Source organism: Protopterus annectens, chromosome 16.part0 (assembly GCF_019279795.1).
Source record: "Protopterus annectens isolate FY-2018-M chromosome 16.part0, PAN1.0, whole genome shotgun sequence".
Classification (NCBI taxonomy): domain Eukaryota; kingdom Metazoa; phylum Chordata; order Ceratodontiformes; family Protopteridae; genus Protopterus; species Protopterus annectens.
In genome coordinates this window covers 701,075,213-701,101,368 of record NC_056750.1, presented here as the reverse complement: position 1 = coordinate 701,101,368, position 26,156 = coordinate 701,075,213, and the positions used below count along the sequence as shown (strand labels likewise).

At 38.4% G+C, this 26,156-nt stretch overlaps 2 protein-coding genes across 2 annotated transcripts in view; one reads left to right on the top strand and one right to left on the bottom strand.

The window, feature by feature from the left end:
* Positions 1–26,156, bottom strand: part of LOC122790335 (zinc finger protein 239-like) — a 1,358,627-nt gene that overhangs the window by 846,590 nt on the left and 485,881 nt on the right. The gene's annotated exons all lie outside the window — the stretch shown is intronic.
* The window catches only part of LOC122790334 (myosin-6-like), a 353,888-nt gene that overhangs the window by 66,834 nt on the left and 260,898 nt on the right, over positions 1–26,156 (top strand). Inside the window, 1 exon segment of the mRNA XM_044057853.1 lies at positions 4,841–4,949. Coding sequence (XP_043913788.1) covers positions 4,841–4,949 — 109 coding nt within the window.

The following is a 26,156-nucleotide window of genomic DNA, read 5'->3' as shown; positions in this document are numbered from 1 at the left end:
ACAACTAGTCACCATCCCCACAAGAGGAGAAAACATACTTGATCTCATCATCACGAACATGGGAGCACAATGTTCAACACCGGAAGTATACCCCTCACTGGTGAGATCAGATCACAAACTAATCTCGCTGGAGGTCCTCATCCCACCCCCACCTGAAATAAAAGACCACAGTAAAGAACTTCTTGAAAGCCGACTTCACACTTCTAAAGACTAGTGTGGTCTCCTTTAAGGCCCCCGAGCCGGTGGAAAACAGTACTCAATTGAAACTTTTTTAATTCCAATAGCTTTTAAACACTCAATCTAAGATTTAATTTGAATGAAAAAACCTCAAATGATTTACATAAATTTTTAAATAAAATTTTAATTTTTTAAAAATTAACCCATACTTTGAGAACAACATTTTTTTAGTAAAAAAGAATATTTAAACTGAGAAAATGGAGTTTTTTCACTTATAAAAAGGAATGTTTTTAAACCTCCGATGGCAAAATTGGGATTTTTATAAGATTTTTTTCGGGGAAACCCAATTTAAGCTTAATATAAAAACAAATTTGGGGAAATTACCCATAAAAAAAATTTAATAAAAGGCTTGAGATGGTTTACTTTAAAAAAATTGTTTGCCAAAATACATAAAACCTGTTAAACCATCAGAAGACCCATTGTTTCAGGCCTAGATATTTTCTGCATAACATGTAGAATATTTTTGGCATCACCACTTTCCCCTTATGTAAAGGCTCTACCTTCTTTTGGTAGATGCTTTTGGATTTCTCTTAAATAAGATAAAAGATGTAAAATGAACCTCAGGCCATGTATTGGGTAACTATTGATGTAAAGTATTTATACACAAGTATTGGCCATAAATTTGGCATAGAAGCTGTTAGATTCTTTTAGGTCATTCCTCCGTAACTGAATATATTGTGGAGCTTACTGAATTTTGTTTAATTAACAATTTTTGAATTTCACAATGAATTACATCACAAAAACTGGGAACTGCCATGGGGCTAAGCTTTGCCCCCTATGTATGCAAATCTAGCAAATGGGATTATTTGAAATGGAGTATATATATATAAACATCAATTTTTCATCAACATGTAATTGGGCACCATCGATATGTCGATGATTAATTTTGGTAGGAGGGAGATCACAGGCTGGCACGCCAATTTTTTTATTGATTTAAATTCCAATAGATTTCTCTTGGAATTTGATGGTTTACAGATTAATACCTGTGTTCCTTTTCTGATGTTAAACTAGAAATTCAGAATGGTAAAAAACTTGTTACTGCCAGTAAATAGAAAAATTTATGGGCGTAATATGTACATAGTTCTAGTGGTCATCCCCACACTATTAAGTCACTTCCTATATAGTGAAATGTTATGATCCATAGACTATGTAACAATGAAATACATTTTGGGGAACTAGAAATTGTTGGTGGATTCATTTGAACATAGAGGCTATAGTGATACTTCCTTATTAAGGAAGCTTTTAATAAACTTTTAGAAACTAATAATAATGCCAAGCATACATGCACAAAAATGTAAGAATATTTAATAACTTTACAGAAGACAAAGAAGTCATGCGTATTTTGTAACCAAATACAGTTGTTTCTTTTTCTCTGATGAACTTGCTAAGATAGTTTCTCAATTTTGGAATTATCTATGTTCATTTAAGTAATGTTAAAACTTGGTTAAATGCTGACTTAAAAATTTTTCATACTGTAGGGGGTAGAAGTATTAAGGACATGCTGGTTAAAAAGTAGGTTCAATTTTCCAAGTGAAACACTACAATATATAATCTTATTAGGAAAGGCACCATAAAATGTGATAAATGTAAAAGCATGTAAAATTCATTGTTCCCTTTCTTTGAACACATTAACAATATGGCTTTTCCAAAGTAAAACAATCTTTTATTGCCATACAGAAGAAGAAGTAATTTATGCTTTACGTTGTTCATGTCAGAAGTTCTATATTGGAGAAAACTAAAGAGCATTTAAAACAAGGCTCTTAGAACACATCAGGGACATTGTGAATAAAAAAGCAGAGAGTCCTGTAGCAAAAGCATTTTCTACAATATCATAATAGTAATCCTAATGATCTATATGTGCAAACAATTCTTTGGAAACAAATACCTAATTGTAAATATAATAATATAAATGCAAAAATGTTTATTGCAACAGAAAGAGGCAGTTTTTTATTTTAAAGTTTAAAAACATTGTGTCCTGGAAGGTCTTAACAATGAAGATTCTTAACTGAGAATGCTTGTTAATTGAATAATTGTGCTTTTAGCATTCATTATATTAATTGATTCAATTAGTGTTTGTGTATATATACTTGATTAGAGTTTAGTTTCTTTGTACTCCTTGAAGGCTCAGGCCGAGACGTCAGAGGATATTTTCTTTGGAATAAATTGCTATTTAGAGGATCTTGCTGCTGTTGTTTCTTCTGTCTGGTTTGGTCCTGGTTGTTTTATACTTGTCTGTGAGTCAGTCTGCAATCCAGCAAGTTATGTATAGATTTACACCTAGCTTGTCAACAAAGCCTGAGGGAGATTTTGTATAAAATGCCTTACCCAAATCAAGATACACAGTATGCACTGTTTTACCATCATCCATTTTATTGGTGACTCTCTTAAAGAAGTCTACCAGTTTAAGTAGACATGGCCTTCCATTAACAAAGCCAAATTGTGATGGATCCAATGACTGTAGTTTGCCGATGTCCTTGTTTATCATTTCCATGATAATTCATAACATAGCTTTTCATATCAGGCTTGCTAGACTAATGGGTCTGTAGTTCCTGGGTCAGTTAAAGTCCTACCCTTGTGTAGGGGAATGACTGTTGCATTCCTCTATTCATTTGGAATGTAGACTGTTTCAAGGCTGTAGATAAAGAGTGCCTCTAGTGGTCTTGATAGATCATGTTTTAGACTGTTCAGGAAGCAAACAAGGACATTGGCAGGACCCACGGATGTGGTGTTCTTAGCTTTAGTGAGTGCTGCAAGCACCTGGTCCCTATTGATATCTGGGGAAAGTATGCTGGATGGGATTTCACCTGGTGGAGGCGGTAGGAGTGAAGTCTGAGCTGAAATTATCAGCCAGTAGATTTGCTATGTCAGTCTTATTGGTGTAGGTGGTACTATTCACCACCAGGTCAGTCACCAGGTTGTGTGTTACCTCTAAGGTTCAGGACACAGCTAAAGAAGGCCTTCTGATTGTCCTTAGCCTGTGAGTCTTTTCTTACCTCATAGCTGGCTTAGTTGGGCTTAATTAGATGTCTTAGTTTCTTGTTTAGTTGGTTTAGAGAGCACTTGTCTTCAAGGGAATTGCTTTTCCTGATTTTGGCCATTAATTTACTTCTTTTATTATATACCCTGTTTAGATGAGGATTCCACCAATAGATTTTGATTTTTAGAGTTTGTTTTGGCTTCTTATTTGTGGTATATGACTCAAGATTCATACAGCCATTCACATGTTTGTATAGTGACTCTGTGAATAATCTCTGCATAGATGTGGTCTCAGGCTGAGGGAGTTCACCCTGACAAACTCTCACTTAGGGATGTAGTTTGCCCTTGGAAAAGTTCCTGTAATTGTTACTGGCTTCTAGCTGGATTTGCTACACTTTAACTTCAAATGAGATAGCTCTGTGATCCAACCACACTAGTGAGGATATGACACAGGGGGCAGTGCAATGCTCTCCCATATTATTGAGTACCAGATCCACAATGTTTGATCCTTGGGTTCAAGCATGGGCTATCTGTTCCATGGTGTTTGTGTTAATAAAGTCCAGGAAGCATTGTGCCTGTGAGTTTGAGGCAGTAAACATTTCCCAGTCTATAGAGGAGTAAAGTCACCCATGAATAGGGTGTTTGGTTGGATGGTGAGCACATCTAGTAAGTTTAGGTAAGAGTTGTGAGCTTCTACAATCATAAATGGTGAGCTGCACCTAGCCATGATATGGTGAAGGACCTTACCTATGATGACTTGCACGTGGATGAGCTCCATGATGTCAGCCTGTTTAACCAGACTGGAGGTATGTTTGTTGTTAATGTAGATCAAGACACCTCCACCTTTGGCCCCAGTCTATGCTGTTGTTGGTCTAAATGTGTGGAAGGCACTGTAGTCTTGCACTTCTAGAGTACTTTCTACAGCTTTAAACCAAGTCTTGCTCACAGCACAGATGTCTACATTCCCCAGAGTGAGGACGGCCTGAAGGGTGCGGATATTTTTGTTTAGCCTCTGAGCATTTAACAGTGACACATCATGGTTACTTGTAGACTTTTTCACTATGATGGTAGTTTTCTCTTTTTGACATTGCATAAAAGAGGCTCTAAGGGGGTGGATAAAGTTTTAGGCAATATCTGAAAGCCTATGGGGGAACAGGTGGTCTTTTGACCATGTTCTCCCATGCTGACAGTTATTGGATCCACCTGAAGTGACACCAGAAACTAAGACAATTATTAAACTTAATCATATATGCTCATACTGTGGTATCATCCATGGTGACAGTAGAATGCTGCTCACTGCATGCCCTAAGCCTATCTGTGACACATATTGTGAGAGGTCTATTATGTCTCTTTTCATACAGTTCAGTGAGGTATGTCTCAAGTCATTTACACCCACATGGACTATGATAGATTAATACTGACACGTGAGGTGCAGTAACTGGAGGTCTTTGAGATTTGGAAAGGTTTCTGTGTGGGTGAACAGTATGTGTAATTAGACGTAAATGTAACAGAAGTACAAAATATGGAAAGTACACCTACAGAGATATAAAAATAAAGAATTGAACCAGACTTTTTGGAATGTTATTCATTGGCTTCAGTTTTTCACATTTTGTTTTGGTTTCTTCAGTGGAGAATCTGGTGCAGGAAAAACTGTCAACACAAAGAGGGTCATCCAGTATTTTGCTAGCATTGCAGCCATCGGTGACCGTAAAAAAGATGCAGCGAGTGCAAACAAGGTGAGTTTATTTTTAATTTATTTATTTATTAGTAGTGTATACATAGTGTCAGTGCAAATATGCCAGCTTAGTTCTCCAGCAGAATAGATCTCTGTGCTTTTTTATGGCGCAGGTTTCAAATACTAACATCAAAATAAACTAAAAAAAAACTTAAATGTAAAAACTAAATATATATACATATATATATATATATATATATATATATATATATATATATATATATATATACACATACATTTTAAGATACTGATTTTTAAGAAATCATTTTGTAGGTTTAAGCTGTTAAATGTGGATTAATAATACTTGATGAGAGAATAAATGCTTCTTTAAATGCATTTTTATGTCCAACTGTGCCTGCTAACAATCTGCACCACCACTAAAATACTCCCCTCAGAGAGTTGTCTTGATGGATCATCAGAAGGAATTTTTCTTAATCCTAACTCTTTCACCATGCATGCCCAATACACATTAAGGGATGCATGTACAATGGACATAGCTTGGGGCTGTCAGTCATTTCCACAAGTAAGGTAAGCCTTCAGACAAGTGCTGCTTTCCTAACATGCAAACAGAAACCATTAGGTTCCTCAGTCTCCAGGACGGTATATTGATTTTTAGTGTAACCCCCAAGATACATATTTCTTACCTTTCACACATACAGGTGAACAGACACAACTCCACCATCCTTCTATCAAGTCATCTCCTCCTGAACTGAGACCACTATTTAATTTCAAGACATCTTGTTCATATTCAGGGTTTTATCTATCCCAGTCATGTAGTCAGCATGAGAGAATAAACACTTAGGTAAGGAAGTAAATATATATACTATTCACAATAATCCACAAGTTTTTTAATGTCTGCTATGTTCCTATACATAAAGAATGAAACATCTCTCATAATTAAGTATAGTGTTAATAAGGGTCTATATCATATAATCAAATGCTGAGAACTTCAACTACCAATATGCCGAACTGAAAACTCTGAAGTGCAAGTAATTAGAAAACCAAAACTTTGAATATCATAACTCCGAACAGCAATGGTCGGCCAGTTTCACACCTGTACTACAATGTAACAACACACAAACACTTCACAGTATTACTAATGTGGGGGGCCCCCACACACCCCCCTACTTAAATATACCTTCTCCAAGATCGCACCACAGTGGAGACTTCTTGCATATGCATGCTTCCACAATGACGCTAAACATCAGAGTACAGAAGGGCCAACTATAACCATTCGGAGTTCCAATATTCGCAGTTTGGAGCTTTCGAACTTCTTACACTTCGGTGTATTCAGTTCGATATTTTGGTATTCGAACTTCTCGCAGTTCGACTTTGTGATATAAACCCTGTTAATAACTTTATCCAAATTTAGAAAAAAAATTACTTGTAATTGTATCAGTCATATAAAACTGTCACTCCTCTTGTAGAAAATCTCAGCTAGAGTGAGAATGGATGACAGGCTATTTATTTCATAATTTTTGTACACAAACAAAATGCTTTGTCAAGAATCCATCGGTAGATGCATTATCAGAGGAGACAAACAAGAACACATTTCAGAAAACATCTTTAGGTATAAAACTGCAGAAGAAGACGGAACATAAAATAAGATAGTTGTGAACAGTTATGTCACAGCTCTTTGGATAGAGTACAGTGATTGATAGACAACAGCTGGCAATTTTAAAACAGTGGAGTGGTGAAGTATTCTATGAATGAAGTGATGACATGGATGGAGGAGGAGAACACGGAAATCCTGAGATGGTATAACATGAAGACTCCTTCGCCAAAGCAGCCTTGAGTATATTGGAACAATGAGAGCACAGGAAGATACACTTGAAATATTTCTATACAACACCCATCCAATCATCAAGGAATGCCATAAAGGAAGGACAGGTATCAACTTTCTTGGGTGGTGTAAGCCAGGGAACCTTGTTGGCTAGGCTTACGTAGGCCCTTGGGCCGATAGCCTAATACCTACTTATGAACCTATGTTTTATATGTAAAAGATCATCATTTTAGAGATGGGGAAGCACTGAGTGATAAACATGTCCCTCCTGTCTGCCTTATGTATTTTTTGAGGGATATGTATGTCTTTAGCTTGAGTGTTTGTGAATCCATTTGTTTTGTGGATGTGTAGAAGATCAAGGAGTGTTGGGTGCTGAACAGCACAGAATGCTAGCCAAAAGTCATCATACAGAAGTCTATAAGTAAAAAAAATGTATAAAGATAGAGCTTAAAGTCTATCTAGGTAAATGAAGGTCCAGAGATCTTTTTATTTCGGAACCTTTGGTGTCTTTCTATCTGTGTCATGTGTTTGAATAGATATATACCAAAAAAGAACATGATATTCTATAACTGGTCTGACCATGACATATTATAGAGGAATAATAAGATCTTTTGACCTAGATGGAATACTTTCAGATATTAATTGGACTAAACTGATGGATTTCCTAACTATTTTTGCCACAGAATCAAAAGATATGGACATGTTCATGAAGGTACCAACATCTCTGTTGACTATATCAGACCAGAGTGGAGTGCTTTCTATATTGTAATCTGACTGATTTTTTAATGAAAGGTGATGCTACTTCACTTCTTTGCATTTAGTTTAATCTCATTTCTAATACAGCACTGATTTGTGTGGATTAGCCCTTGATATACTCTCTTTTTTTGCTTTCTGATCTGTAACTAGCTACTTTATCTAGCTAGGTTCTATATCAGGCAGTTTGATATCCATCTTACAAAATATGAAACAACATTTAGGGCTTAATCTGAATTTCACTTCCAGCATGAGTAACATTCTCAAAAGAGGCCTTGGTATAAAGTATAAATTGTCTGGTCACTATTTACAGCTTTAGTGACTGTCTTTATGTTTATTAAATTAAATAGACATCATCTCCCTTTGATTCAGTCATATTGCTGTGGGTTTAAAGCAGAAAGTTTATATATATATATATATATATATATATATATATATATATATATATATATATATACAGAGCTTATAAAAATCAGATGTAAATGCAAATTAGACTTGTTATGCTTATGGGACTATAGTTCCTGGGATAGATAGGGGCTCCTTTAAGAAGTGATACAATTTATTTATTTATTAATTTATTCATTCATTCATTCATTTATTCATTTGATTTTTGTTTACTGCGATAATCTGATGGGGCACAGGCCCATTTTCAGCAGAGGCCCAGGGGGAAGGCCCAAAAAGATACAAATAACAAAAATGTCATATCCACAACAAATAGCCAGTATTCACAATACCGCAGGATTTAATAATCAGAACTCTAGCACCTCGGCTCACAAGCCTTCTTGGAGATAACACGCATAAAAAAATTCCAATTTATACTACTAGCAATCAACAATAATTAATAATTATCCAATAAAAAACAAGTATCAAAAATACTTTTACAGGAAGAGGGGACAAAGGATAAAGGATATGTTGATTCATAATAAATTCTGTGTACCCAAAGTAGGATGGAATAATAAAGTGAGCAATCTTGGAACATGGATCTGTGGTGGTTGTTCTGTATGCCTCCACGTGGTTAAATCTTTTGGAAGTATTAATGGTGTGAGATTTAAACCAGTGGCGGAGTATACATGCAACACAGAAGAGGTGGTTTATCCTTTAAAGTGCTTCTGTAACCTGTTTTATATCGGTGAAAGTAAAAGAACTTTTAAGATTAGGTTACAGGAACACATATGGAATATTAGAAATAATAAATTGGAAAGTCCAGTAGCTGTCATTTTAATGCTGTTCATGGGGGGTTTATACAGATTTGAAAGGCTGTGTTTTAGAACATATTGTAGCTGAAAATGCAGCTTGTTTAAAGAATAAATTATTATATAGGGAAACTGTTTTTATTTTAAAGTATAGTATATGACACCTACTGGCTTAAACAGGGAATGTAACTGGAAATGCCTCCTGTAAAAGTGTTTTTTTGAATAGTTTTTTATTGGATAATTATTAATTATTGTTAACTGCTAGTAGTATAAATTGGTATTGTTATACACAATATATTTAAAATATTATTATTAATATATTTAATATATTAAAATATTATACATTAAAATATTATGAAACATAACTTATACATAAAAGTCGTAAGAAATAAACAAGTGTTTGATGAGTATTATATTTGTAAACATGAATTAAGATAAATGTGACTGTGTGAAATAAATACAGTGTTCAAACATGGTATAAGGTGTAGGCAATGAGTCTGGAAATGAAAAGATTATTAGAGTAATTAAAAAGAGGGTACCAGAGTATAGAGAGAGAAAGTAAGGTGATACTTAACATAGTCTATAGGTGAAAAGGTTAGTCAGATATCAAGTAGAAAGTGAACATCTGCAGAGGAAAAAAAGATGAAGAATGTATAAGAAAAATAATAGAGCTGAATGTAACCATGAGATTGACAAAAGGGCATAATAGTCAGCCAGGAGTCAGACATGAACACAGCCAAGAATTAGATGGTTCTTTATTGGTAGTGGTTAAAATGTCCTGGGGGATTAATGACAAAGACAGACATTTTCCATATCCCAGGAACATACTTTGTAGCTGTGCCTAAGTTGAACAATTTTAGTAAAGGTTTATAGACGGCATCTATAGCATGGCTGGTTAGGTAATGAAATGTATTGCTAAGACCCACAAAGGAGGCATTTTTAGCATTAGAGATTACAGTTAGGATATCTTCCATAATAATTTAGGGAGAGGAAGTGACTTGGGAACATACCTTTCATCTGTCCAGAATTTTGCAGAATGTCCATATATTTGCTTCATATTTTTGATCTGTTCCTCAATTAGGAGGGTGGCCTAATGGTTAAGGTAGGTTTGCCATTATATAATAACAGAGGTGTTGTCCTGTTTGAGTCTCACAAGGTATAATTGGCTAAGCTTAAAATGGCTCGCAAGGGCAGTTAGCTTAGTACTAATCTATGAACCCATGAACCTATAAAATTTGTGGTTTTCTGGCAACTAAATTAGGATTGAAACCGTTATATAATAACAGACATTTGAGTTTCAGACTTTATATCTATCAGAAAATGCAAGTTAATGTATAACAACACCATGATTTTAGGTCTTTATTCCACCAATATTTTTGGTTTTGTCCAGAATTCTTGCACTAAGAGGCTGAAAGGTATGCTTGGGAATTTGTGGAACTTCAGTGGCTGTTTCTAGTGTGAAGCTGGCACGAAATTTATCTGCAAGTACATTAGCAATATAAACTCTCCAAAAAGCATGACACGAAGAAACTGAATTAATATCCATACAAAAATTTCCACCTTTAATTCCTCAATTAAAAACAAAAATAGAGATTTTTTTGCATATGACTGAAGCATAATATAAGCGCTTTCATTCATTAAATGTGAACTTCCTCAGATACCCCTTCCCAATTAATACAAAGTTTAGATACCCTTTGGAAGCCTCCTGATAGGATCCTGCAGACACATCCACTTATCATGTCATTTCTTTAAAACCCATTACCATGATATGTTAATTGTTACAAATGGTACACATGGTATACTTTAAAAGTGTTTTAAAACAATCCATATTTGAAAAACAATAAAATCTTTGAAGAAATCTGCACTTTAAATGAATGAGTTAAGAAATACATACATATATAACATAAAATTCCTTAATAAAAATTACTCATAACCAACATTTATAAAACCACTGAATTAAAAGACAATATACAAGCTATTTGCTCATCTCTGTAAAGCCTTCAATTTCAATATACAACTAACAAAACGTTGTTTGTTTATACCTGGCCGAAGATCAGCATTAAACGTATTTGCTAATTAATTCCTTTTTCTCCAATTGGAGTGCTGCAGGCCTACCCCTAATATTAGGGTACACACAATCAATAGCCATATATCTAAAAAATGCCCAGGAAAATTGTGAATATGGTTAGCTAGTGTGTTATATAAATTGTTTTTTCTCTCATACTATATTCATGCTTGTAAACCCTCTGTTTAAATTTATGGTCAGTTTTGCCGACGTAAAAACATGGGAAACCAAACACACACCCCTGTAGGCTCACAGTTGTGCTTCCCTTTTATCCTTTCATTTGAAAAGGTTTGCCCACATTCAAAAGGCTAAAATAATGGCAAAACCCACATTTCTTAATTTCCTCTTGGTCAGCGCCTTTTTGTCACATAGTTTTCTTCAAAATATCTTTAAGATTAGGTCCCCTGTGATATACCAAAATTGGTTTGTCCCCCACCTTATTCCTAACCGTTTTTTCTTCACTTAGTAAGAGGCAATTCTTAACATAAAAATCTATCTCAGTGTTCTATATTCATTATTAAATGTAGAGACAAATGCTGTTTTAAAATGTTCAGTTGTACTTAAACCCATACTTAATGAGTCATCTGTTCCATTATTATTTGATTTTACCAAAAGTTGTTCCTAGGATCCCTTATTTAAAATAAGTTTAAATAATCCTTCTCCCTTTTTATAGAAACTTTTTGTACCAACTGCTCTAATAGTTCCATAGGGTATCCCCTTTTCCTGAACATGTCAACCAAATGGGAACATTCCTTAAAAAAATCTTGCTCAAATTACACCATTCTTGATGCCCTCACTAGTTGTCCCTTAATCACTGCATGCTTCTGGTGGAAAGGGTGCAAGTTAGTGTAATGTAAGAAACTATCAGAGTATGTTTTCTTTCTATATATCCTACAGAAGTACCTTTTATTTAGTCTATCCTTACTTAAAGGTATATCCAAATAACATATTTTTCCATGTCACTTCATGGGTAAATGCTAAAAACTGGCAGTGTTACATATATAATTAATAAATTCAGCAACTTCCCCTTTGTGTCCCTTCCAAATAATGCATACATCATCCAAAAATTGGATGTATAGCAAATAATTGTTTTAAAACCTTCTATTAAATAAGAACCTTTGTTCCCATAATGCCTTCACCATATTCGCAAAAAATGCCCACATGGCTACATGGCAACCCCACTTTTCTGCAAATATGTACTGTCACAAAAGGAGGTACTGCCACCACAACTCTCTGAAATGTTGTACATAATTATATGTCATTTGTGAATATCAGCATGAGTTATATAAGACACGTGTGTTAAAACTGTATTAGAACTGTATGTCATGTGTATATCAAACTTGTTTGTCCAGGCATGGTGAAAAAAAAGGTTTTTGCAAAGTGCTTGAAATGTAACTACAGCATGCCCTACTGGAAAAGAACAGAAATGTACAAGCAGTATTGGAACTGTTTTGATGTATGCATTTTAACAGTGGAAACTGAACTGGGATACAGGAGGTTAACTTCAGAAAAATAACTGAAATTAAATTACTTTATGGCAGCAAGCAGACACAATGTCTGTGCTGAGAAGTTTTCTGTACTGTCTTGGATGTGTTTTATTGTTTTATGACTTCCAGGATCTGCCTTAGATATGAGGAAAAGCCTTTGTCTATGTATTTTCATAGGTAGATGCTAAATGCTAAATGCTACCAGTTGCCATCAATGGTTATTTTGAGTCCAGAAACTAGGAGTCAGATGACAAGCAATGGTGTCATTCTGCAAGTTAGCCCCACAGTAATATTTGAGATATTAATTTGAGAACTCTGAGAGAGAGAGCATTCTGTATTCTGTCTTAGACCTGACAAGATCCATTCACCACACATCTGCCTTGCTCTGATGAAGTAAGTTACTACAGAACAGTATAATTCTCTTAGATATAGCCAGGAATATAGCACCACTTAGTTTAGATATTTTTATTTATTTATTTGAGACTGTTCTGCAATGTTGTTTTAAATGTTTCCTGTGATTTGGAACTCAGGTGTCACTGTCATTATATACTGAGTATTTTCTTGTTCTTTTATTATTTATTAAATATATTTAAACTTTCATTGTGGCTGATCTTTGTAGAGCTATTTAAGTTCTGAGAGTACTTGCATATTTATTTGGAGACACTGTGGGCTACTCCTAACAGCTTTGCTCTTGGCCAAACTATCATTTATATTAATAGTAACATTACACAGTAAGATAAGACACCCTTTGTTAAGGGCCTTAAAATAGCTGATAAGGAGTGACTGGTGGTAGTGAAAACTACCTTACAGTCTGGGCAGAAGGGGACATAGCTAGTAAACCTGTGTCAGTCTTTCCCAGAAGTGTGTCTGTATAAATCAAACCACAAAGAGTGTGTGTGTCAAGCTACTTGGGCAGGGACACAAAGCACTGGTTAGACAGAGAGGGTGCTGGAGGTCTTGGCTTGGTCACTTAGCTGAGATCTCAACTCTATAGCTGTACCAGTGGGGAGTCTTATTGGGGATCTGGAGAAAGGGGAGAAACCAGCCCTGGACTGACTGTGGTCTCTGTGTGCTGTTAACAGAAATTGCACTTGATGCAGAGAGCTGCATCTGGAAATAGTGTGTGTGTGTACCTTGTCATCCTCTCAGTGTACATCTCCTACTGTTGCAAGTAGTGAGGATTGAGGGTCCTTGATTACAGTTCCAGTGGTGGGGCATCACAGGTACCATCAAAAATATATAATTGTTACCCAAAACAAGTTCCAATAATTCTTCATACAAATTTATATCCGCCTGCGAGACCTTTTTTGAACTCAAAAATTCAGTCACCCATCTTACCACAATGACTTGGGGAATAGCTGTGCAAAGATCTTTTGCATCGATAGTTAATAAAATATCTTTTGCATCATATTCCAAATCGTTAATCAATTTCAAAATGTTCCACGGATCTTTACATATTTGTGCCTCATCAAATTCAGCTCATGCCGAAGTGATGGAATTGTGTCCATCAGCTATAGGGTGCATTGGTGGCTTCTCTATACTCTTATGGAATTTAGGGATACCAAACATAACTGGTGTAACTGACACAGGCGTGTTCATAAACATATATACATCCAACCCAATACATTGGTCTATAAATAAATCATTTAATTTTTGGTACATTCTATGGTACACCCAATTTATCTCATTCTTAGATACTACCTCATAAGCTGTAGCTGTAGTATCCAAAATTGCTTTCATCCTCTTGTTATAATCATATATATCCATAACCACTACCACACTCGCTTTATCCGGCTTCATAAACCTACTTTGTTGCTCCTTAATATAATGAAGTGCATTTATTTCTTCTTGTTTAAGATTAAAATTAAAACGCTTTCATTTCATAACTTCCTTTCCAAAAAATGTTTTAAAATCTATTTCACATACCTTCTGATAAACTTGTAGAGGTGGATGGGGGGAGTTATACGTAGGCCTTACTTTATATTCATCTTCCTGAGAATGAGATCATCAGTCTTCCCCAAAAATCTATTTAAAATTTTACTTTTTAAGAAATATTCTAAAATCAATACTTGCCGGCACAAGATCAATATTATTACTTATTACAAAATTCATCCCCTTTGATTGAATGTCCACAATATAGTTGTTCGAATGATTGTGCACTTTAAAGTCCCCCCATTATTCAAAACAATGGAGCACTAATTAGAATTATGTCCTCAATCATTTGTAAAGCAGTCCCATTCATTGTCTGGTCAATACAGCTGATTCTGCTGTCCTGTCCGCAATTAGTTTGGGTATTGGGCTTGTCCCCCTGGGGCAACACTCGTTGGTTCCTTAATGTGGCATATAAAAGTTCTGCACTGTTAACTGGTCCTGCCAAAATGGCTGGTTATTTCTTCCTTTCAACCTTGCAGATCTTCTTAATGGTGGAACTCTTCCAGACCCATTTGGTTTCCAAAAACATTAGGCACATTCTGACTTATCCCAAGATTGTTATTATCACCCTCTCATATATTATCATCGTGTGCAGTCAATTATTTACCTTCTGTCACATTGTTGCCCCATGCCTGTGAGAAGGGAGGTTTGGGATAAGCCTTTTCATTAGTGTAATCAGTGATGTTCCTCCTTAATTTCTTTAATTTAGTTGCCTTAAGTTGGCTCATATGTTGTTCAATACTATTATAAATATGTAAATCTTTGTATTTAAACTGTTCATATTGTGCATCAGTTTTGATATTATTCTCCAGATTGGGTAGTTCTTTATCAAGATTTTCTATAATTACTGAATTGTGTTTCATTAATATTTCCAAGAAAGTACAGTTGTGTACACTTACCATAAATGTAGATGCTCGAGTGACTTCACTGTTGCAGTCATCACACTTGGGTTATCTGCCTGCCGGCAGCCCTCAGGCGGCCTGAATACCAGTGTCTTGGGATTTCTGCATCAGATGCTGTCGCTTCTTCCATGACGTCAGGTCGTCAGGGGTATAAAACAGGCAGCCAACCCCATTACATCAGTTTTTCTTGCCCCAGATGTCAAGAGCCCCCAAACTAGGAAGCTAGTACATGGTGTAGAACAACACCAGTAAAAAGTAAATACCACTGCCATAAAACATGGCCAGATAGAGGATAGGTAGAAATGATAGAGAAAAACAGGGGGCTGGAGGGAGGGAAACCAAGACTGCAACAGTGAATACACTCGAACATCTACATTTATGGTAAGTGTACACAACTGTACTATGTTCTTTGTGTTTCACTGTTGCAGTCATCACACTTGTGTTGATTCCCAAAGCTGAGGAAGGGTGGAGACAGTCAAGAGGAGTTAGGGCTGGCTAGTAGGCCTTGTAAGACTGCTGTAGCAAATCCAGCTCTGGATTTAGAAAAAACAGGTAAGTGGTAATGCTTGGTGAAGGTGTGTACAGAACTCCAGGTTGCAGCTTCCAGAATGTCCCTGGTAGGGATTCCCCTGAATAATGCTGTAGAGGTGGAAGTAGCCATAGTGGAATGTGTTCTGATCCCCTGTGGGATAGGTTTTCCATGGTGCTTGTAGCAGAAATGGATGCAGTGTGCTATCCATTTGGAAATGGTTTGCTTTGAAATGGCCTTGCCCTCTGCCCCTGTAGCAAAGCTGACTAGCAGCTGGTCAGATTTTCTGAAAGGTTTAGTCCTGTCAAGGTAGAACCTGAGCTGTCTGTGCATGTCCAAGGAGTGCAGGATCCTTTCTTCTTTATTTTTAGGATTAGGGAAGAAGGTTAGCAAATGGATGGCTTGGTTTAGAGCCACACTGGAGACCACCTTAGGCATAAAGGATGGGTTAGTCCTGAGGGAAACCCTGTCAGCATGGAAAATAATGAAGGGTTCCACAGCCATTAGTGCCTGTAACTCAGACACTCTTCTAGCTGAGGTTATGGCTAAAAGCAAGGCTGCTTTCCAAGAAAGGAATTTTAACTCTGCTGAAGCCGCAGGTTCAAAAGGGGGAAGCATGAGCTTTTCCAGTACAAAGTTAAGGTCCCAGGCAGGGGTGGGTGCTCTCCTAGGGGGCCTTAAGTTGTTAGCCCCTCTCAGGAACTGTTTGATGAGAGGGTGAGAGAATAGAGGTGGCTCATTATTATAAAGAGCTGAGATGGCAGAGGCATGACTCTTAATGGAGGAGAAGGATAGGCCTCTGTGGAGTAGCTCTGCAAGGTAATCAAGGATTTGAGGTAAGGGGGGCACAGCTGTGTCCTTTCCTTGAGAATGATTCCAAGAACAATATCTTTTCCACTTTTCAGCATAGGATGTCCTAGTACTAGGCCTTCTGGCCTCAAAAATGACATCCAGCACCTGTTTGCTAAAGGTTGCTTGTGGAGTATTCAGGGGATAAGCCAAGCTGCAAGGTTTAGGGTTTGCAGCTGTGGATGCAAAATCTGTCCCTCCTGCTGAGACAGCTGGGAAGGTGTCTGATTAAGGTGCCAGGGTGGCACCGTTGTCAGACTGCGTAAGAGTGGGTACCAGTGCTGGCGTGGCCAGTCTGGGGCAATAAGAATTGCCCCGGGCTGTCCTGTCTGATCTTGAGTAGTACCTTTAAGAGGAAGGGCAGAGGGGGAAAGGCATACACTGAGAGGTTTTCCCATTTGCAGGATAAGGCATTCACCTTCCAGGCCCTGATGTGAGGGTTCCTGGTGCAAAATATGCTCAGCTGGTGGTTCTCAGGGGAGGCAAAGAGGTCCACCTTCAGTGTTCCCCACCTCTGGATTGGTTGAAGGTGTTGGGCTCCAATTTCCACTAGTGTGGGTCCAGGAAATTTCTGCTTAAATCATCTGCAAGTGAATTCTGTTTGTCTGGCAGGAATTGAGCTTATTGATGCACTTGGTTGCTCAAGGCTGTATTCTACAGGGCCATGGCTAACCTGCAGAGTGGGTAAGAATGGGTTTCCCCCTGCTTGTTTATGTACCACATAACTCTGGTGTTGTCTGTTTTTATCAGCAGCTGTCCTAGCTGGATTAGGCATTTGAAGGCTGTCAGAGCATACTGTACAGCTAATATCTCTTTTTGATTGATGTGCAAGAGAATTTGTCCTGGGATCCACTTGCCCTGAATGCATTTGCCTGCCATGTGAGCCCTCCATGCATAGTCTAATGCATCTGTAGTCAGGATTTGGGTGGCAAGGGGTTGAATGAACAGCAGTCACTTGTTGTGGTTGCATTCTTTTGCCCACCAAAGAAACTCAGGTCCTGAGAATGTTGGCATCAAAGACTTTTTAAGTACCACTGAAGCTTCCTCATATGCAGTCTTGCATATGAAATTAACAGAATGCATGAGGCCATGAACCCTAGGGCTTGCAGTATTTTCCTTGCAGATAGCTGGGTTTTGGTGGTCATTGGTTTGAAGTAGTTGTTCAAATAGATCTGTATTTCTGGAGTGAGAAATGCCATCTGGGAAGTTGTATTCAAGCTTGCTCCCAGGAATACAATTTTTTGACTGGGCACCAGTTGTGATTTATTTTCATTGATGGTGTACCCCAATGAAGATAGAAGTCTTTTTACAAATACCAGGTGCTGAAGTAGCAATTCCTGACTGTCCGCCTGAATCAGGCAATCGTCCAAGTATGGAAACATTTCGACATTTCTCTGCCTGCAGTATGCTATGCCGGAGCCAGGCACTTGGTGAATGCTCTGGGTGCAGTAGATAAGCCAAAGGGAAGTTCAGAGAACTGATAATGCATAGAGCCTGCCCTGAAGTGTAGATATTTCCTGCAAGACCCTCTTATGGAGATGTGCAGATAAGCTTCTTTTAAGTCTAGGGTGACTATCCAGGCATCCTTGGCTAGCATAGGGATAAGCTGCTGCAGGGTAAGCATTTTGAATTTTGGAACCACCAGAAAAGTGTTGAGAATTGATATATCCAGGATTGGGCACCAAGAGCCCTCTTTTCTGGACACCAGGAACAGTCTGGAGTAGAAACTCTGTCCCCTTTATTCTACTGGAACAGGCTAAATGGCCCTGATATTGAGCAGGGAAAGTACTTGCTTTTGAGCCTCTGCCCACTGGTTTGGAGGAAGGTCTGGAAACCTGCTTGGGGTTGGCAGGGAATGGAAGTAGAATTTGTACCCCTGGGATACACTGTTTAGAACCCAACGGTCCTGAGTAATGGACATCCAGTTTTTGGCATGAAGGGCAAGATTTCCTCCTAGGGGTGCAAGTAGTTGGGCAGGGCTGGAAGGATAAGTGAAAAGTCATTGTGAACTTTTCCCATAAGGGGGTGGCTTGCCACTCCATGTTTTTGAAGTGGGAGCACTCCATTTGTTTAGATCTCTGCATACCCTGAGACTGTAGTCTTGGAGGTCTGGTTCCCCTGGGTTTGGACTGGAAGGGGCTGGAAAGGACCAGTTTTTAGAAGGCCAATGCCTACTTAATCTAGGTGGCTGCACTTGTAAGAATTCTGTAACAGTTTGCATGGATTTAGCTGTTTCTTCCATCTTTTTAAGAATCTCTGCTGCTTTGGTGCCAAACAAAAATTCCTGATTTAAAGGAGCATCTAGTAATTTTGATTTGACATGGTCTGGCAAGGTTTGTTCCTTTAGCCAAGCATGCCATCTCAGTATAGATCCAGTGATTGCAGCCCTGCAAGATGCTTGTAGGGCATCAAAGCCACACTGCAAAGTATGCTTACTAACTTGGTTTGCAGAATGCCTTCACTCTTGTAAATTTTTATTTTCTGCACAATCTGGAGATAACACCATTCTTTGTTTAATTTGTTCCATAATATGTTGCTGGTACTTCAACATGTGAACTGGCAATTCAATGCCCTGATGGCAAGAGTTGCAGAGGTATATACCTTCTTACCCCATCTGTCTAAAGCTCTGGAATCCCTGTCTGAAGGAGTAGGGTTTTTGGCTGTAGTAGCCTTAATCCCTTTAGGTCCCTGGGAAATGGTCTCTGGATCCGCTGTATGATTCTTAAAGAGAAATTTGTTAGAATAAGGTATTCTGTAGTACCTGTCAGGTTTTCTACTGGCCGGTGGTAAAGTGTCTGGAGTAAAACCGGATTCCATGAAGACATCTACAACATCCAGGACAGAGAGTATAGCTAGACGCCTGTGCTGAGGCAACTCTAAAAATTCTCTGAGTCTCTTTCTGGACTGAGGATCTTCCTGGCATTCCCAGCAGAAATGCTCTCTTAAAGTATGCAAGGTTTCACCAAAAGAAAAATCCTCTGGAGGGGAGGCAGAGGGAATAGATTCCTCTACATCTGAATCCTCAAAGGTTGATAACGGTATGTCCTGGTAATCAGAAGGGTCAGAGTCATCGGTCTCCTGGTCTGTAGAATCAGAAAGAAACTCAATTATTTGTCTCTTAGCAGGAGAAGGCTGGCTTCCACTAATTAGGGTGATAAGGTCTTCAGCCATTCTAAACATTTGTTTTTGTGGCATGGGAGCTTGAGCTTTGGTCGTCGGTTTTCTAGGTGAAGTACATACTCTGGGCCTGAGAAACTCTGTAGTTTTAGCTAAAAACAAAGTTGTCTGTTTCATGCGAACATCAGTATCTCAGAATACACCCTCAGAAGCTGGTGCCTGCACAGCAGCTCTGGACCCATCCAAGGAAGAGACATCCATAGGTTCCATAGTCGAAGAATCATCTCGTGGCATAACAGACTCCAAATGGGTCACAGCAGAGGTGCGAATCTGTAGACGCGGATGTAAGGGGCTGCAAAGGCACCTCACAGAGTACCAGCGGACTGGCGACTAGCTTAACGGAAGTGCCATTGGCAGTTTTGGACCTATGCGGTCTGTCTCTGTCTTTATTTTTACACTGTTTTGGAAGATCGGTAGTCAGATGGCTTATCGAAGCCATTTCAGAATATGGAGAGTGAAAGAACTGAGCGACAAAATTAGCCCGATGACAACTGGTTTGAACATTAAACAAGGCACAAAACCGACAGTGAGGGACGTCGTGGTCTGGGCCTAAGCAGGTGATGCAGTAAGAATGAAAATCTCTGTGAGGTATTTGCTTTCCACAGGCATGACAATTGTTAACTTTTTCTGACATTGGTTAGAGCAAGAAAAAAGAATCCCTAACAGGGTACTTAGCTTTAGAAGACTTCAGGTTTGAAACTCAAAAAATGAAAATTTCAAGTAGCGCCGACTGGCACTTGCTAATTGCTTCGGCTTCAGGCTCCTTCTCAGCAAGAAAGACTGATGTAATGGCATCGGCTACCTGTTTTATACCCCTGACATCATGGAAGAAGTGACAGCATCTGACGCAGAAATCCCAAGACTCTGGTGTTCGGATCGACTGAGGGCTACCTGCAGGCAGATAACCCAAGTGTGATGACTGCAACAGTGAAACACGAAGAACATCTCCATGCCATGTGTGTCAAAAAGGTTAATGAAGTCCCAATGCAAAGATGAATTATCCACCAAATCTGTTGGATAGCGCCACAGCCTCAAACCTTTTGATATAGGTTTGTTCCTAATACATTCTCTGAAATAGGCATTTTCCAATTGGATATTTTTGTATTTCAACAGTTTAAAATCAAATTCACCCAATTGGTCAGTAATATTATTAGTTGAAGGGACATTTTCAATACTGAACTTAAAACCTGCCTGCAACCAGTCATTAAGAGCCAGAACATCCCCTTGAACGAGGTGATACCTCACTAGCGGGTCATTACCACTGCTGTGAAAAAAAGCTTAATCTTGTTAGGGTATTGAACCACTAGAAAGACTGGGTTGGTGTCCTGTCTGTCCTACCCATTTGTTAGCATTGTGAAATGTATTCACTCTCGGATCCAATACAGTAATATCTTTAGGGTCACTATCGTACATCCATGGATAAAAGAATGCTTACAAATGACCCTACATTGATCAATTACATTACAATGACTATGAAACAGAGGCAAACCACTTTGTAGCTAAGCCATGATAAAGGACAATTTATTATCCCAGGGATAAAAATTCAAAGGGGGATATTCAAGAGTGACTTTTTTTCAGCGCTGCTCTTTTGTCATGCCCTTAACCCATTAAACTGACTACTTAATCGATTAGGCCATGGCTATAATTTGGCTCCCACAAAAAAAAAAAAAAAAATTTAAAGACTTCACATCTTCTTTTTGTGGGTGTTTTAAAACTGTATAGATCATCAGATGAGGAACTGAACGCACAAATGCAAGTGGTCAAAACTTTCTCAGATGATATAAGAATGTCATTTGGTATTGATAAATTTTCAAAAGCAATCTTTAAAGCAGGAAAGCTGTAGCACCAAGAAAATAACAGTCTGGGACAGGAATGTGATATAAGAGAACCTGAGCAAGAATGAGCATATAAATATTTGGGAATTGATGAATCACTTAATGTCCTTCTCTCTTACACGCCTCTGGAATTCTCTTCTTCTTCTTTCGGCTTTTTCCGGTTAGGGGTCGCCACAGTGGATCACCTGTCCGCTCATGATAGGCAGTGGAGTTTTATAGTGTCGAGTTGCCAGCTCAGCGCCCAACCTTCCATAGAGGGCACACACATGCACACACTCACACCTAGGGACAATTTAGAGTGGCCAATCCACCTACAGCATGTCTTTGGGATGTGGGAGGAAACTGGAGCACCTGGAGGAAACCCACGCGACCACAGGGAGGACATGCAGATTCCACACAGAAGGCACCCCAGCCAAGAATCGAACTGGAGAACCTCTTGCTGTGAGGCGGCAATGGTAACTGCTGCACCACCATGGCCGCCCACCTCTGGAATTCTCTACCATCTCCTATCTGCATCACCAGCAGTCTTTCCTCATTTATAACCTTGCTGCACTCACACTTAACTTCACAATGGAAGTGCTCCTGTTCCCATCCTATCTAACCCTTCTAATACCACTTCCTACTCTCCTAGAACTAAATATGCCATCACTGCCTCTTATAGTTCCACAGCTCTATTGAACTATTTGACCAACTACTTAACAGTTACCCTATGCTGCTACTTTTGTAAAAAACAAAAAAGTGTTTTTAGTAGACATCTACCATACTGAACAGATTAACAGAACTGATTTCTATGGTTGGCTTAAAGTATGGTTAAGTAAACTGAGGTTGGGTAGATATAAAGTTTTGCTGAAAATGTTTTAAATATATGATGAACTGTCAGTATTCGACAATCATTTTTTAGGAGGAAACATGAGTAATTAAAGAATAACTTCTGCTTCCTCCTGATAGTATGAGAGCTGTAATTTTAAGTTCTGCAATAATAAAGGATAAAACACAGATAGCAAACTTTCATATTGAGGCTCGAAACCCACTCATTTCAGGAGTTGTGTCCTTCACATTTTCCCACTTATATATACTAAATCCAAGATCTCTGTACATTCGACAAAGGAGAATACTTTACGGTACCATCTTCATACATTTACTCTTGCAGTTGGCACAGATAATGCCAGAAAAAGAATTGCTCAGTCTATTCTCAACCCTGTGCTCCTTCATGCTGCTCCTGTTTTCATTAACTTACAATCCCCACAATGTTCACACATGGAATACTGCTATAATAAGGTGACATTTACCGCCAATCATCATTACAGGAAACGTCATGATCTGGCCTTAAGAAACACTTAAATGGTTGCAGCTAAGGCATTACCTTACACTTTCCCAGCTCGTTACTACGTCCCACAAATTCTTCTATTATCCGGACAAATCCCATAGTTTGAAAAATATTCTCCAACTTCATAAGTACACAACTGAGATCCACTGACAAAATGTTTTTAACTATTACAAAAGCTAACACCTAAGCTGGTGACTCTATGTACTCTTCTTTCCTGGCAAACATTTGAAACTCCCTTCTTCTCACTGAGAAACACAATAAGGACCAGCTCTTTTAGGGCACAAATAAGAGAGCAGCTAAAAGATGCCTGGCTCCGTACAAGCACAATTCCTGAATGATAAATGTCCTGCTGTTTTGTTTCTATCTCCTGTTCTTTCCAAGCACTCTATCCTCACTTATTGGTCCAAATTCTCCTCCTCATTCTTTACCTCTCCCTCTTCCTACTACCAATCTTATAACATTTTCTCTCACCTCTTAATACCAATCATCTGTTCCCTCCTTTTCTCTCCTTCTACTAAGTTTGTTTCCAAATATGTTTCATAGCTCTTTATATGATAATGCTGGTATTAGTTAATTATACTCTGTTTAAATGTTATATATTTGTTGATTACTTGTATACCTCTGCTCACTATGTTCTTTATGTGATGTCATTTTTTACGGAGTTTTCTTCCCAATCCTCTGCTGAAAAGGAATACTTTTCTGCCCAATCAGACTATCCAGGTAAAACATGCAATAACTAAATAAATCAATTATTCTAAGTATCAAAGCTATTATTCTCGCAATTTCAACAAGAGCCCAAAGAGTAAATGGACAAGCTGCATACTCTACACTAACAGTGATTATAACTGAATTCCACAACAAAGAGGGAGAAACATTAAATATTAAATCGTTTTCCCATCAATTAACCCCTCTTTTATTGACAGCCTCTTCTACTCATTTTATTATGCTGGATTTCCACTGGATATGCAAGTACTGAACATTTTACATAAGAACACATTTTCTTATTAAAGATGTTACCTTTCTTTAGATTCCTGATTTTTTCTCCTGTTGCCATTTCTTCTTAACAATGTATACCTATTATGGTTCCATATGCTGTATTAAGTGCAGATTGTCATTATATCTAAAACAATCTTGGTGAATTATGTTCCACTATGCACAGCACTGCATTTCTGTTGTCTTCTGAATTCAGATGTCTCCTGAAAAGGCAATAGTATTGTTTAGGTGGACCATGCCACAAAGATAATAAATAAAGATAGCTCATGACCTAGTACAGCTGCAAGGCATTTTACTTGTGACCCAGGTATTAATATGGACAGCTGCATGAGTCAGAATATTCATCTTAAGATTACATCTACATTTCTATAAGCAGTGGCTGTAAAAAGTTCAAAACAATGAAAGTGTAGAGATGACTGCCACCTCCAATGCACATCCACTGTTATACATAATGAATAGGACAACAGTGACTCACATTACCATGCTGCATGTCCAACCTCATCAGAGTGGAATTATGGCATCCCTATAGGAGTGGCACATTACCATGCTGTATGTCTGACCTCATCAGAGTGGAATTATGGTGTCCCTATAGGAGTGGCACATTACTATGCTGCATGTCCGACCTCATCAGAGTGGAATTATGGTGTCTTTATGGGAGTGGCAAATTACCATGCTGCATGTCCGACCTCATCAGAGTGGAATTATGGTGTCCCTATAGAAGTGGCACATTACTGCTGCATGTCCAACCTCATCAGAGTGGAATTATGGTGTCCCTATAGGAGTGGCATGTTACCATGCTGCATGTGTGAGCTCATCAGAGTGGAATAATAGTGTCTCTATAGGAGTGGCACGTCACCATGCTGCATGTCCAACCTCATCAGAGTAGAATAATGGTGTCCCTATAGGAGTGGCACATTACCAATATGCATGTCTGACCTCATCAGAGTGGAATTATGGTGTCCCTATAGGAGTGGCATATTACCATGCTGCATGTGTGACCTCATCAGAGTTGAATAATGGTGTCTCTGTAGGAGTGTCACATTACCATGCTGCATGTCCGACCTCATCAGAATGGAATTATGGTATCCCTATAGGAGTGGCACATTACCATGCTGCATGTGTGACCTCATCAGAGTTGAATAATAGTGTCTGTATAGGAGTGGCACATCACCATGCTGCATGTGTGACCTCATCAGAGTTGAATAATTGTGTCTCTGTAGGAGTGTCACATTGCCATGCTGCATGTCCGACCTCATCAGAGTGGAATTATAGTGTCCCTATAGGAGTGGCACGTTACCATGCTGCATGTCTGACATCATCAGAGTGGAATTATGATGTCTCTATAGGAGTGGCATGTTACCATGCTGCATGTGTGACCTCATCAGAGTTGAATAATGGTGTCTTTGTAGGATTGGCACATTACCATGCTGCATGTCTGACCTCATCAGAGTGGAATGATGGTGTCTCTATATGAGTGGCACATCACCATGCTGCATGTTTGACCTCATCAGAGTGGAATTATGGTGTCCCTATAGGAGTAGCACATTACTATGTTGCATGTCTAAGTTGACCTCTCAACCAATCAGGGATAAATTTCAACAGAATCAGGGACAAAGCCAGAAAACATCAGGGACAATCAGGGACACTTTTAAAATATTTGTGCTATTAACCTGAGACATTCACAGAACCACAGCATATGAATTAATGTATATTTTGTGAGTTAAAAGAAATCTACACCTCTTAATAATTGCCATTATTCATTAAGTTTAATTCACCAACTTTCCTCCAAAAGTCACCAGTTTTAGGAGGGATTAAGAGGGACAGAGCTAAAATTTGAGTCAGAATCAGGAACGTCCCTGAAGATCAGGGACAGTTGAGAGGTCCAACCTCATCAGAGTGGAATCATGGTGTCCCTATACAAGTTGCTAATTACCATGCTGCATGTGTGACCTCATCAGAGTGGAATAATAGTGTCTCTATAGGAGTGGCACATTATTATGCTGCATGTCCGACCTCACCAGAGTGAAATAATGGTGGCGCATTACCATGCTGCATGTGTGACCTCATCAGAGTGGAATATGGTATCCCTATAGGAGTGGCACTCTCTTAGTGAGCCAGACTCTATGCTGTCAACATGATATTACAATAAAACTTTTCTGCCACTGAACTGTGGAGTCAAATGTCTGACCTGGAGGGGAACTCAGAACCTGTCTGGAAGAGGCAAATAATGATAAGAGGCTGAGGGATGAAGGTGATATGGAGAGTGAAGGTCACAGAACTCCTTAATGGTTCTGCAACTGCTATCCCCTAATAACATGCAACATAGTGTTGTCTACAGGCCTCTAAACTCTACCTCTTTTCCTCTACATATTGTCTCTATGTG